Genomic DNA, 14,110 nt, shown 5'->3' with positions numbered 1-14,110 from the left:
GCTGTCCTGAGCAGCCCCTCCCACGAGCCTCTGGCCTTGTCCCAGTGGATGGTACCCTGGGGGCCCAGGTTCGTGCTGGCTCCGGCCCGGGCCTGGTTCAGAACCAGATTCTGGCTCCACCCAGGGCTATGACCTGGCTCAGTGCCCGCCCAGCCTGAAGACCTGGGGGCTCGGCCTGGCAGCATGAATCCAAGTGCGGGCCTGAGCTGGAGCTGGGTGGGGAAGAATGAGGTATCACAGCCCCGGCCCGGGGGATCCCTCATCTGGTGGGGGTGACATAATCCTTCTGGGGAATGCCCAGTCTGTGGGGTGATCGCTCTTGTTCACGGGCACCACCCAGTCTGCTGAGAGCTGTGGATCCTTCCTCCTTGGGAAGCACCCAGTCTGATGGGGGAAGCATGGCCTATGCCCCACGGAGGCCCTGTCTGATGGAGGCCGTCTCTGTGGCTGAACAAAGTAGACTTGTGGGCTCGCTGTGCTGGGTAAAGGCTCATCAGTGTGTCCCTCGGTACCGAGATCCTCCCCTGGTTCCTCCCAAAGAGCAGAGGTGCCTGACGGATCAGCAGGTTCCACTGGCCTGACTGGGCCACACTCGCCAGCTGGTGGGTCCCTGAGGTGAAGGGTCCCAGGTGGGTGGGTGCCTTTCTCCTGCTGGCTGCAGGGAAGGGGTGGTTGGGGCCTCGCCTCTAGGCATGGCCTGAAGGGACAAGACACTGTAGCGTGGGCCCAGCCAAGTTCTGCACTTTGGTTTCAGGCCCAGACTTGGCCCCAAAGTGGCCCTGCACTTACCAGTTGCCCTGGTAACTGGTCCAGGAGGGTTTCTCCTGCAGGACACTGACGCGGAGCAGGAGACTGGCCCAGTCACTTCCAAAGATCTCTGCCTTGGTGGCTTACATTTTAGCTATTATTGAGATGCCATCTGTGGAAATGCCTGGGGCTCCCCAGATCCTGGGGCAGGGTCAAGGGGCAGGCAGGTGGCATCTCCTACAAAGAAGGAATGGCCCACAGCCCCATCCTTAGCGCCTGGGCTCCAGCCCTCCCACCGAGGGTCCCCTTGGTTACTTACGGAACTTGGGATCTTTCGAAACCATGGTTTGGACATGGCCTTCAGTCCCGGCAGCTGAGGAAGGGGCAAAGCCCCACTCGCCCGTCTTCACCCACCTCTGGAGACACTTGGCTTTTTCCTCAAGAGCAGAAGGATGGGGCCCTGGGAAACAGCAGGTGCCATATGACCAAGCGCTAACTGATGGGTTAGTGTTAGCATTGCCTTTCGCTGTGGACCAACTCGACTCAACTGATAACTGTGTATCAGTCCCCCAGCCTGTGACAACCCTGAGGCGACAGCCACCCACCTGTAGCTCTGCACCCAGCACAGGCAAGGGCTCAGTAAAGACTGTGGTTAGTAAATACTTCCCCACCCCCTCCAGGCAGTAGACATCTTGTTCACCACTGTGTCCCCAGTACACAGTAGGTGCTCAATAAATGTTTGGCAAACGAATGAGTGAAGTGAAAGCTTGAAATACTGTCCCTCAAGGAGCCCTCAATCTAGGGCCAGTCAACCCTCCAGGGCTCCTTCGTGCAATTTCCTCAGCCTGCTGTCCTGTCTTAGGGGCGTTCGGGCCTGCTGGTCCCCAAGGTGCTCGCCTTAGTAGGAGCAGAAGAAGGACCAGCAGGGGGTGCCAGGCTACACACACTTCTGCCACTTGCTTCCGGCTGCCCCTCAGAGGAAACCTGGTCTCAGAGCCCACTATCCCGCGTCTCACCGCCTGACTTCGCACCAGAAAATGAGCAGCGATGGCTCCCGTGCAAGATTCTAGAAGGAAGAGTAAGACCAGGCTCGCAAGTGTCAGTCACTTCGGCTTTCGGGCGTTACTTCTGGTCACATGATTGACTACATCATAAAAAGGGCCTCGTGTTCATGCCAGGCCCTGTCCCACTGCAATCCCATGAGGATGTCACTTCCATTGCACACATGTGGACACGGGCTCTGGGCCCCCTGCCCAGGATCCCCGGGTGGGGGTGAAGATGGGCTCCAGCCTTCCCCTGCCCAGCAGCCGCATCTCCTTCACCTGGTGCTGGAAGGCACTGAGCACAGGGACCTCTCTGTTTCCCTGTCTACATCTGGGGTACTTCACACTCAACAGAGACATGCCCCATCTGCGAACTTTCTCATCAGATCAAGCAGACAGAAGCTGGGACCAAGGAGACAGGGATCCAGGGACCTCAACCCAGAGGGGCTTAGCCAAGGTGTGGGCCCAGATGCCCGGCCAGACACCCTGGTATCAGCCCAGAAACCAGGACGGCAGATCTGTGGGGTCCCAGGCGTTTCCTTCCATCCCCGAGGGCCGTGCAAAAGTCTCTGGACACACGGGGACCTGCCTGCGCACAGCAGGTGTTTGCCGAGAAGACACAAGGGGCCCGGGAGCAGCCCCCACCTCATCAACCCTGAAGCGAATTCAAGTGGCCCCAGCTCTTCAGAGTACGGGCATCCTGCAAGGGCCCCTTCCGTCCTCCTCAGTCACCATGCAGGCCCCCACTTCCTCTGCTCAACACCCTGCCGAGCCCACACAAGCTTGGGAAGTGAGGCAGTGATAAAGAACACGAGGCCAGGGCTAACTGCGTCCCAGTTTCTTTTTATTTATTTTTTTTTGTTCTTTTTTTTCCTTTTTTTTTTTTAAGTATGGAAGCTCAAGTATAAGATGTAGATTTTTTTAAGCTTTACAAAAAAACAAAATAAAACAAAAAATCCTTTTGCATTCCATAAAAATTGACAGAAAAGCACCTGGCCAGAAGAGCAGGACGGTCCGCAGGTCCCCGCGCCCCGCGCCCCCACCGTGTGGTCTCCGCAGGACAGGGGCCAGGCTGGCGGGACGACGTTGAGGGCCACCTCTCCTTCCTCCCAGAGCTGTCCCCTGTCCCTCCCAACCCCAACCCCAAGCAACTCCCAAACACACGTGGAATCAGATTTCCAGTTTTTCTTCTATCTTTCACACACCACAGTTATTTCATAAAATTTTTTTGTTTTACATTTTTTACACCAATGTAACAAAAAGGTGGGAGGGAAGGAAGGCAGACAGACAGTGTATTTTATGCCTATAAACGAGGGGTGGTGGGGAGACAGGGGGCCGGGGCAAACAAAAAAACACGGTCTCTATGGAAATATCGAGAGTTTTGATAGCAAAATGTGGTGGGAAGTAGGCCTCAGAGACAAGAAGGGTGTTTATCGGGTTTATTCTCAGGGAGAGATGGCGCTGTGCGGTGGTGATGCAAGTCGTTACGTGGCCTGTCGGGAGGGAGGGGACGAGGGCAGGGAGCAGAAAACGAGTTTCTAAGAAAGGAATCTAACGAGCGCACGGCGTGTCCGGTTAGTGGGAGGCAGAGGCTTAACACTGCTGCTTTCTCTTCAAAGCCTCCACCAGGTCGTTCTTAAGAGCTTCTTGTTTTGATTTGTCTGCAAAAGTCTGCACAGACCTGCCAGGGAGGAGAAGAATTGTCATTAGCAGGTAGAACAGAAGAGGGCGGCAGCGAGGGGCTGAGGGCCACCATGCAGCCCCCACCTGCTCCAGGAGCTCGGCCGACAGGACATGGAGGGGCCTGGAGCCCGAGGCCGGGCCCTCAGCACCTCACCGGGCACCACAGGGGAGGCCACCTCTGCACCAGGCTGGGGTGACCTGGCCACCAGAACCCTAGCCCACTCCTCTGGGCACAGGTCCTAACATCAGCCTGGACCAGAAGTGGCTTCCAAGCAGGACGTAGCAAAGACCTTCTGGGCTTCAGACCAGCGGTGGACTCAGGCCGGGGGCCGAGAGGTAAGGACTCTGGGCCACGAGGACCCCGCCACAAACCTTCCCCTTGACCTCTCCCCTGCCCAGCAGGGGACTCGCTGCTCCCCCAAGTGCAGGCGGGTGCAATGCTGGTCCTCAGCCCCTTGGACATCTGAGCCCACTGTGTTCATGGCCTGAATGGCACCTGGATGGCAAGCACGTTCATGCTTCTGCTGTGAGGCACCATCTTGGCCAAGGAAATCCCTCAGCCGCAACTTCAAGGGGCAGCACAGGGCTGGGGTTAGGGCCCGGAGTCGCTGCCATCCAATCCTGGATCTGAGGGGAAATGTTCACTTACGTCGGGTTCGACAAAGTGCACAACTAAGCTTTGTAAAGGCTGTACAATTTACAAAGTGCTTCACACACACATTTAACTCTCACAAGCATCCTGGAGGGGTCTGAGCATCATTCCCAATCTACAGATGAGGAAACTGAGGCTCAGAGAGATGCCTCGGCAATTATCTGAATGATAACTTGGTTGAAGTACCCAATGTGTGGGTTAACCAAGAACATATTAAACTATTTCTAAATTTTCCAAGAGTTTCAAAGCAGTGGAAAGAAAGATTGGGAGGCTGCCTCTCAGGAATGCAGTGGACAGTCTGCTCCTTCGAAATCACGCTTGATACGCACTGACCGAGAAAAAGAGCAGGAAGGAAGGACCAAAAAGCAGCCCCCTTTGCCGACTGTGAGTGAAGTACAATGAAGCAGGACCTGGGAGAAACGGAAGAATCCCAAGGGGAATTCTGGCTGCTGAGTCCTAGAAACATCACGGGAAGGACCCTGGAAACGGCAAAGAGGTGGCAGAGACAAGAAAGAGCCTGTGTGCAAGTGAAAAACTCCCAGGAGAAATGCAGACGTTTTTGGCTGAGACTGCTGAAATCCACATTTCTGAGGATCTACCCTGCTCTGTGGAGGCCGAAGGAAGGGTCAGACCCCAGCCCCGGTGGCCCTCAGGCTCCAACCACCAGAAGACCACCACTGGAAAGCTCCCCATGGGAGGTTACCATGCCCAGCGGGAGGACGCAGTGGGCAGAGGCAGCCCACACAGCTCTGGCCCGTAGGGGTGTCGCTCTTCTGGGAAGGAGCACACCAGGCTAGCGGGGCCCCCCCAGCCCCCAAAGGAGAAATGTCCAGAGTTAGAACCAGGTAAGGGACGGACGTTAGGCTTGGAACAGCTGGAGGTATGAGGAGCAGGACACTTGTTGAGGGGACAGAGCTCGGGGAAGTCACTGCCAGGCAGCAGGAGGGAGGACCCATTCTGGACAGCAGGTGCCGGGCTGCCCACTGCTGGGGGGGAGGGGCGGGGGCAGGGTCTCTGTCAGAAAGCCTCCAGTGGGTGGACATGGGACTGGCCCAGGCAAGGGATCCAAAAGATTCTAGACCCACCCTAAAAGCTGAGGGGCTGGGGAGAAAACTGCACCACGTGGAACACCTTACAGAAGGGGTTTCTCAATGCTGTGATGGGAGTGTGACTGTCCCAGAACGAGGCCAGAGGCTGACAGATGCCTGGGGCCTGAGGTTGGCACATGCTGACAAGACTGTGCTGAAATCCCAGGATGCAGAAGAGCACCCCGCCTGGTTACATAAGTGCCCCTCTACCCACGGCCCCCAAAACTCCACGGAGCCTCTTCCAGGTCGGGGCCTCTGAGTCCAGCCCCTGGGGCCTGGGGAAAGCCCCCAACCCTGGGCTCCACAGCACTGCCCGGCCCGGTTCCCAAACCCCTTCTGTAAAAACCAGTTTGCCTCCTCCGCTCCGGGATGCTGGCTGCTTTCACACATCTGCATTTGTCACAAGCTCAAGTCACGGTTCTCAGCCACTGTCAACAAGCAAGACTGCTCTCCTTTCCGGCAGCGTCAGGCATCTAAGAGGACAGCTGCAGCTCGTTAGGGGCGGAGGGTTATGCTGGTCCCAGCAGCTCCAGAGGCAACGGGTCTGCGGGGTCCTTGGCCCCTAACAGACCCTCTCCCACTGAGAAGGGGGCTTATTTGGCTTCTGGGGTCCTTGGTGGAAGAGCTGGCAAGGCCCCGTCTACAGCAGATTCAGAGGCTGCCCCAAAGCCGCGGGCGGAGCGGAAGGCAGGGCCATCAGAGCAGGCAGACGAGCGGCTTTGATGGGGAGGCAAAGGCATCCCCTGGACTGGGCTTCTTCAGGAGCAGAAGCCCAAACCGCCCACCTGCCTCACACCGCCCCAGCCCAGAGTGCAAAGCGCGCACACACACACACGCGTGATACGGGTCCATGTTACGTGGGGCGAATCTACACGTTAACGTGGCTGCTGGCAGCCGGGAGACACAGGGTTAGTGGGGTGTAAGTGGTCGGGCGGTGTCGGCGGGTTGGTGAGTCCTGTTTAGTGGGCGGGCGCGCACGCCTCGCAGGCAGGGTACCTGGAGCGGCTTAATTATCAGGCTGGATGTGGATCTGGCGCTGCGTCAGCACTTGGGAAAGCTCCCTCTGCAGCTGCTGAAACTTGGGGTTGTCGGGGATAACGTCAACAGATCTACAGAGAGTGTGCAGAGTGAGTGCAGCAGGAGGGGAGGACGCGGGCCCAGGAGCACAGGGTAGGGCAGCAGTTGGGAGGAAGTACAGGGGATACACAGGCAGAAGAGGGGCGTGTCACCAAGGCCACAGCCGCTTGGGGGTGGCAGTGTGGAGGTCGTGGCCCTGGAGCTCTCCTGAGCGGTGGTCACGGTTTTCAAGGGCTCAAACCACCCACCGCGGGCTCTGTGCAGTTCCCTCTAGTCTTAGAGCCTCAAGGACCGTGCAGGTGGGTGGGTGCGTCTGGCGTCGATGGTGCAGGGGTCCCAGGCTAAGAAGCTCCGGACAGAGATGACTTATGAGGCCCCAGGCTCAACAGGCAGAGGAGAGTAACGTTGCAGGGAGGGAAGGGGAGGGGCTCACACCCACCAGGGGCCAGACCAAGTGCCCCACAGGCAGGGTGGAAATCAGGAAGCTGATGAGGGACCCCACTCTTCCAATTGTATGAGTGGGAGGCTAAACATCTGTCTCCTGACCAAATTCACAAGCCAGGGCAGCCCCTGGAGCTGCTTTCTGCCTCTCTTTTTGGCCCAAAAGAAGAGAGCTGCCCACAGAGTGGGGCTAGAGGGCTGGAAGCCAAGGGCAGAGCGTGAACCCCTGGACTCACGCAGGATGTGGGGCTGCAGACACAGATTCCATCTCACCCACTCCCCTCAGGAGCCCCACTCCCTGACGGGCAAAGGGACATGGGGAGGAGCCACACAGCTCAGGGGGACAGAGCCTGCAGGAGATGCCAGCCTCCTGACTCCAGGCCTGGGGTTCACTCCACAGCAGCCTCTGACGTCCCTGGAGGGGCTCTGGCCACCGGCTCTGCCCACCACAACCCTGAGGACCCAGTGAGCCCCTGACACCCTCAGCCTTCACCTGGGCCAGAACTGAGGGCACAAGACAGGTGGGGAGGGGCAGCAGCGGCCAGCGCCTCTCCAGAAAACAGCGGCCTGGGGAGCTCTCTCTGTGGGATACACCCTGCTGCCGCAAAACGCAGCCAACCAGGAGGCCGCTGGCATGCCTCCCCCAGGCATCTGGAGGGTCTGGTCTAGCGGCAACTTCGGGCCTCAGAGCCAAAAGGGCTGGGCAGATTCTGTAGGTGGGACTCAAAAGGCTGGGGGACTGAGAGGAGGCAACTGCTGGGATGAGGGCACCAATACTGTTGGGTGAACATGCCCTGGGAAATAAAAAAGGTGGTAGGAACCAGCCTCTATGCTGAGTGCAAACTGTGTGCGTAGGGCCTTACCTTTCAAAGTCTGCAGTAACGGCCCTATAGGGTGGACACTTTAGCTCTGTTTTACAGACAAGGAAACTGAGACCCAAGGCCATAGCGCTATTAAGCAGTGACCCATTCCACATCTTTCTGGTTCCAAAACCTGTGCTTTGGGGTGCATTACCTCAGCCCATTGACGATGTCCTTTGTTTTTCCAAAGTAGATCTCATTCAGCGTACTTCTGATTTTATTTTCCATGTCCTGGGAAGGGAGGTCAGTCAGACTGCTGGCAACAGTTAGGAGTTCCGAGGCCCACACCCTCCCGCCTCCCTCCCCGCACCCTGCAGTGCCCGCTGTGACCACAGAGGGGGGACACAAGCCTGCGCCAAAGCCGGCGAGGGGGCCTCTAACTTGCGCTCTGACACCTGTTCTCCAGCCCTGGGCACCGAGGAAGCCAACCCAGGTGCTGGTGGCCAACGCTGACCGTGGCTGGGAGCCGGGCTAACCCAAACCACCACCCCTCAGCCCCTCACTGACTGTGGACAATTCTGTGAAGCTGGAGGGCAGCCCCTCCTTCAGGTGGGGTGAGGGGAAGGCTACGGCAGAGCCTACTGGCATCCCCACATCTGCTTTTCAAGCTTTTTTGAGCTCAGGTCTCCACCTGCACCCAGCGGAATGGGGCTCACGACTTTCCAAGAGGAGTCTTTTTTTTTTTTTTTTAAGTTATTTTTTGTTTGTTTTGGGGAGGAGGCTAATTAGGGGTATTGATTTATTTATTTAATAGAGGCACTGGGGATTGAACCCAGGACCTCATGCCTGCTAAGCATGCACTCCACTGCTGTGCCAAACCCCTCCCGCTCCGGGAGCTGAGTCTTCTGAGAGCATGTGTTGGGGGGGCGGCAAAGGGGGTGCCTTTGGAGCTGAGCCCTGCTTGCACCCAGGTCAGAAGCCTCAGAAAACACGAGGCTGGGGTCAAAAACGAGAAACGTGCTGCTGGCTGCTGCAGGGTGGAAGAAAGCAGGGAAGCCAGCCAGCCCGCAAACAGGCTTCAGGGAGAAAGGTCCCACACTGTGGGAGTGACTCGGAGCCCAGAGAGCCCGGGAGGCCTGCTCACCTCTACCAGGCGCCCGATGTTGGCTATGTGCGGGGAGCAGTCGCTCACGGTTTCATCTTTCTCCATCTGCAAGAGACAGAAACGTTCCTCTGAGTCAGAGAGAGCCGGGCAATGGCACAGGCCTGTGACTCGTGCTGGCAGGCCTAGGGCCAGCAGTGGGGGCACGTGGCCTCTTTTCCAGTGGGGGAACCAAATGACTCGTGTTTTAGGTCACGAACAGTCCAGCCTGTGGCCATGTGGAATCCCCATTTCCAGGGGAGAGTCTCTTACCTCTGTCCTTGGTGGCGCACAACCCCCCTCCCCACCCCCACAAGCCCACAGCAGGGAGGGGACAGGTGACCACCCACCCTTGCCAGGCTTAGGCTGTCCCACCCCAGGTTTGGGGCTTGATGTCACAGGTGAGCCTCCAACGTGCCTCCAGTGCTCCTGTACCGGCAGCTACAGAGGCAGGGACCAACAACCCTGCTGTCAGACAGGAGGCTCAGAGAGATGGGGCGACCCACCCAAGGTCACGCAGGTAGCAATGGCAGAACCCGGGTCAAAGCCGTCCTTACTTCAGAGGCTGCATTCTTGCTACTGTGAGACTGCGAGGCTGGCTGAGTGACAGTGGGGAACTTGAACAACAGAATCTCAATCCAGGCCACTGGTTAGGACAGAGGAGGTTTGAGAGGAGGTGAGACCCAGCGATTCGAGTCTGAGGCAGAGTCAGTTCTGGCCCAGTGATCAGTACTCTGAGAACCGAAAGAGGAGGAGGCAGGGAGGGGAGACAGCGCTGACTCCAGACATGAGCAGCCAGTCATGATGTCGAGATCTCTCCCACTCCCCCCATGTTTATGGCTTACTTCCCTCACGAGTTTATAAACCCCTAACGGAGGAGCTACGTGAACAAATGCTGTAACTAAACTGAGTGGCGCCGTCGCTCCCACCACCAGTTATTGAAACAAAACACGGAAGCTGAAATAGGTAATCAAGGAACAGGATGAAAAGATCAGACCTGGATCAGAAAGGCGAGAGCTCAAAGTGAATTCAGACTAGTGAAGAAAGCAGAGCAAAGGTGGGAGGTTAACTGCCGTCAGAGCCGGAAGAACAGGGCAGGTGCGTGGTGGGCTCCGAGGATGCAGGCCTCTGCTGCTCCTCACCTATTTTCACTTCCCTGATCCATCAGCGAGAACAATCTTCCGGCCAGGAAAGGTAGATCAGACCCAGTTAATGGGGAGACAGAGGCACAAGCAGATGGCAGGACAGCACCAGGTCACTCAAGTGATTAAGCTTCCAGAGTCAGACAAACCCTATTGTGTGACACAGACAGCCTTGAAAAGTTACAGCGCACTTTGGAGGTGCTGGAACGCTGGAGGAGGGCAGAGGCTGACTCTACTTTCATAACAGAAGGAAGATCAGGGTTGGAAATTAAACACGTTTGACATTGATCCAGACAACAATTTTTGATGGGACTGTTAAGAAACCACCAGTTGGCACATTTTCAAATCAGATTATCTCCAAGAGCCAGCATGGGCTCGCTACCAACACGTTCTGCTATGAGAATCTCTTATTTCCTTTTGTGATGGGGATGCTGGCCTGGGGGATCAGGGGGCCTCTCATAAGATCACATGACCAGCAGGTTCCCACCTAAGACCCCGTGGCCATGGCTGAGGATCGCAGCTGGACGATGCCCGCTCGTGTTCCCAGGGTGGCCTCCAGGGCGTCCTGCAGGATTCTCTACCTGGCCCTGGGCCCACCTGCCCTGGACACAGCTGAGAGGGTTCACAGGACCCTATCAACAGCATCAAGGGTTGAGACAGTCAGGAGGGTCACTGCGGGACCCGGAGACACGAGTCAGCTAAGGGCACAGTGCTTCCCAGGTGGCAGTCCCCCACTCCGTTTAGTCTTCATAACTACTTTAAATCCAAAGAAACTGAAGCTTAAAGATGTCAACCGCTCTGCCCAGATGACAGCACCATCAGACTCTGATGCCTCTGTTCCTCCTGCCTCCACGTTCTGAGTGCGCTCACCTGGGCACACGCACACCGGGTACCTCGGCTCAAACGTTAACCTCTCTAGGGGGAAAATGGGGAACAAGTCCCAAGAAGAGGCTCGTGGTTTTAGACGATTTTAAGCTCGGTAAGAATGTGATGTGGCTGCTAGGGCAGTGTTCTCACAGCTTTAGGGACCACAATGAAGCTATTACTGGTGCCCAGATCAGGGGCACGTTCCCTCCCCCAGCACTTGACGAAGCTGCCGGGTGAGGCTTCGCTGTTCCGTCCCAGCCCAGCCACAGGACTGCAGGGCTGGGTTCAGTGTGGCTTCAGAGAGCCAGGGACAAGTTGGGGTTCTTCTGCTTAAACATCTGAACACCCTGGCCCCAAGAAATAGCAAAGAAGGCAGGTGTTTCAGGCTGGAAGGGAAAGACTCAGGAGATCCCGGCTGTGCTCTGTAGGACTGCTGTCTGGCAGGGGGAGCAGACCCACGTCACTGCTGAGGGGAACAGAGCTGTCTGTGACAGCCGTCTGTTCAGAGAGCAATGAGCCCCAGGGCCCTGGAGGTGTCTGAGGAGAAATGTGGTGGCCATTTGTCAAGATGCCACAAGGGGGACCTGAAGTAGAGTGACAGCCTGGAACCTAAGGCCTCACGAGGCCCTTGCAAAGTCAAGGGACTATCTCTGAGAATGAAGACACGTGGTTCTGGCAAGTCTGTTTTGCTGAGGACTGGCCAAAAGGAAGACAGGGAGAGAGATGCTAGCATTCAGCTGCTCTGCCCCTAACACCAGGCCCTGAGCCATCCCAGGTCCAGGGATCCTGGGGGTCTCAATCCTCAGAGATTCCAAGGGTCCCCACAAAACAGCAGAGGCGAGAGTGCAGCAAACTTCAAAGTGAAACCACTCCTCACCATTTCAGGTCTGACTGGTGCCCCAGCCTGGGCAGAGCCACGGTGTCTGCGGGACTGCCCTGGGCCCTGAGCAAATCCCTGCTGCCACGAGACCCAGGCGTGCTGAACCGGGGCTAGGGGCGCTCCCTGGGAGGGACAGTGCCTGACCTATCTACCCATTTTTCAAAGGCGTCTTTGGACTACGTATTCTTCCCCCAAACCACGGGGAAGAGGCTCCTGTGCCTGGCCTGAGGGTGTCTCAGAGCTGCTCTTCTGGGAGAGACCTGGGTGTCTAGCCCAAATGAACTGTATGTCCTCCCACAAATGGGTCTCTCCCCATCCCCAGCTCCATGCAGACCACAGAGGCCTGGCAACCCCAGGGAAGTAATGAGGCTTTGAGCTCAATGAGGGCTCCATTTTTAAAAGAGCAGCAACCTCCCAAAGTGAGGCCAAGACTGGTGGCAAAGGGCTCAGGGCCACCAGGGTAAGTCAAGTCACATCAGCAATCTGACCTCTGGGGTATCGTCTCCGCTTCAGAATCAAGAGCTGCCTTCCAACAAAGGGAAGAGCTGGACGTGCTGCGTGCTCAAAGGCAAAACAGTTCTGGGCAGCGGGGCTGGGGTGGGTGAGAAGGCCGAACCCCCGGGAGGACACAAGGGACTGCAGAGCTGGTGGCAGGGGTTCTGAGCCCAAGGCCAAGGCCAAGGCCCACCAGGGCCCAGGGGGTGGGGGGGAGGAGGAAAGGAAGGAAGAAGAGGTGCTGGGGTGGGGGCAGAGGCCTGGCACACCGACATGTTTCCGCGGCCCCCTTTCCTGCACCCCAGTCAACTCCCTCCACACCTGGTCAGGGGCAGCTTGCTGGCAATGCTGACCTGCCAAAAATAGAACTATTTTTGCAATGCAGATATTATTACATCCTTATAAAACTGGCTGCCAGAGGAAAACATTTTTATGTGCTGTGGTCGCACAGATGTTCCACGAGGTGGTTCCAACCGAGTCTGAAGTCAGAGCCCAGCCCACGTGTCCCCATCAAGCACCTCTGCTCCTCTCTGTAGCCTGGAGATGCCAAGGACACAGGTAAGTGTTTAGAAAGCAGGCCGTTTCCCTCAAAAGGGAAGCAGAGTATCTTCCGGCCGTGGGGCATTTTCCAGTGAGCACAGCCTGGAGGGCGGGGCCCTGCAGGAAGCCAGCCCCTGCTCACGGCTCCTGCTCTGGAGCCCAGGGGTGAGACCCTGGGCTGCCTGGGCCCCCATTTCCTTGCCTGCACCTCGCACTCAATGAGCTAATACACTCACAATGCCCAGAACGGCGCCTGGCTGAACAGCAGCCCCATTCCCAGTACTCTTCCGGTCCTGGCTCTCGCGCAGAAGCCAGCAGCAGCCTCGTGGTCACTCTGGGTAAGAGCTGGGCTGTAGGCCAGGACTTGACATGCTGTCAAGCCAGAAGACAGTGGTCAGACAGCCTCTCAAGGAAGGTTCAGTTTGCCCAGCTTAGGAAAATTTTAATCAAGCCTAAAACTGTATAAATTCTAGAAGATGGAAAAGTCTCTGCCTGCATGATATGTGGTCGGAGCAGGGACAGCTATCATTTACTGAGCACACATCATGCGTCAAAATGGTTTTTTATTTCTACTCCACAACAATCCTTCCAAATAGGCATTATTAACTCTATGGTGAAAATGCTGAATTTCAGAGAACGGAAGTGGTCTGTCCAGGTCACAGTGCTGGAAAGAGACTAGGCTAGGATCTGAAACAAGGTCTGGACGATTCCAAAACCTGTTTTCTTCCATGAGACTTCTCCCCTTGCTCAACTTTATCCCCGTTCTTTACCGGAAAAATCAAGGACAAACCACAATCCAGGCTTGGAAATTCCGAGCAGTGTTCATCCCTGTCTCACCCGCCTCCCTCCCTCAGATCCCTGCTCCGTTCCTCTCCTGCCCAACCTTCCTAGTGGGGGATGGTCACAGGGAGGCAGTCTCGCCAGCTTTCCTTCTCAATCAGACACTGGGTCACTCCACATAAGGTCACCGGACTTGCAAACCAAACCATCCCTACAGAAGCCACGCTGCTGAAGCATCTCCACTTCTGAACCCAGGCAACCTCAGGGCACAGGGGAGCAGGCTGCGGCTGCGGCTGTGTCCCCCCGCCCCCAGCGAGAAAGCACTCCCCAAACCACACCGAGTCTGGCCCGGGCCCCTCTGTTCCCCACATCTGGAAGGAAGGCCCCAGGCCTCTTTCCCCTGCTAAATCATACCGCCTCGCCTAACTGCCAAGCGCGAGTCAGAGGACTTCCCTGCCAGGACCGCGAGCAGGTGCCCCTGCTGGAGTTCCACCACTTGAAGCTCCGAGCCGGCGCCCGCTGCTCAGCAGGGAGAGAGCTCGGCTTGCGGCTTGCGAGTGAGCGGCCTCAACTTCCCACTCCACAAAACATTCCACCTTCGTTTCTAAATATTTAGGGTCTGAAAAAAAATATCCAATGAACATCTGCAGGGCCCGGCCCCAGATCGGAAACCTTGGATCTCTTTCCAGAGATCTGCGGTCTTGCCTCTTTCCCACACCTCCAGCTGTCACACA

At 56.9% G+C, this 14,110-nt stretch overlaps 1 protein-coding gene across 2 annotated transcripts in view; it reads right to left on the bottom strand.

Moving 5' to 3' along the window:
* Positions 1-2,613: 2,613 nt before the first annotated feature.
* The window catches only part of CAPZB (capping actin protein of muscle Z-line subunit beta), a 130,891-nt gene continuing 119,394 nt past the window's right edge, over positions 2,614-14,110 (bottom strand). The window contains exons 7-9 of one of the 2 annotated variants that reach the window (XM_031464229.2): positions 8,676-8,741; positions 7,746-7,822; positions 2,614-3,471 (exon numbers count right to left, since the gene is read on the bottom strand). In XM_031464229.2, coding sequence (XP_031320089.1) covers positions 3,384-3,471; positions 7,746-7,822; positions 8,676-8,741 — 231 coding nt within the window. In that variant the 3' untranslated portion in view covers positions 2,614-3,383. The other variant, XM_064493987.1, reaches the window with a different exon arrangement.

Source organism: Camelus dromedarius, chromosome 14 (genome assembly GCF_036321535.1).
Source record: "Camelus dromedarius isolate mCamDro1 chromosome 14, mCamDro1.pat, whole genome shotgun sequence".
In the NCBI taxonomy this organism is placed as follows: Eukaryota; Metazoa; Chordata; class Mammalia; order Artiodactyla; family Camelidae; genus Camelus; species Camelus dromedarius.
This window is presented reverse-complemented; position numbering and strand designations above follow the sequence as displayed.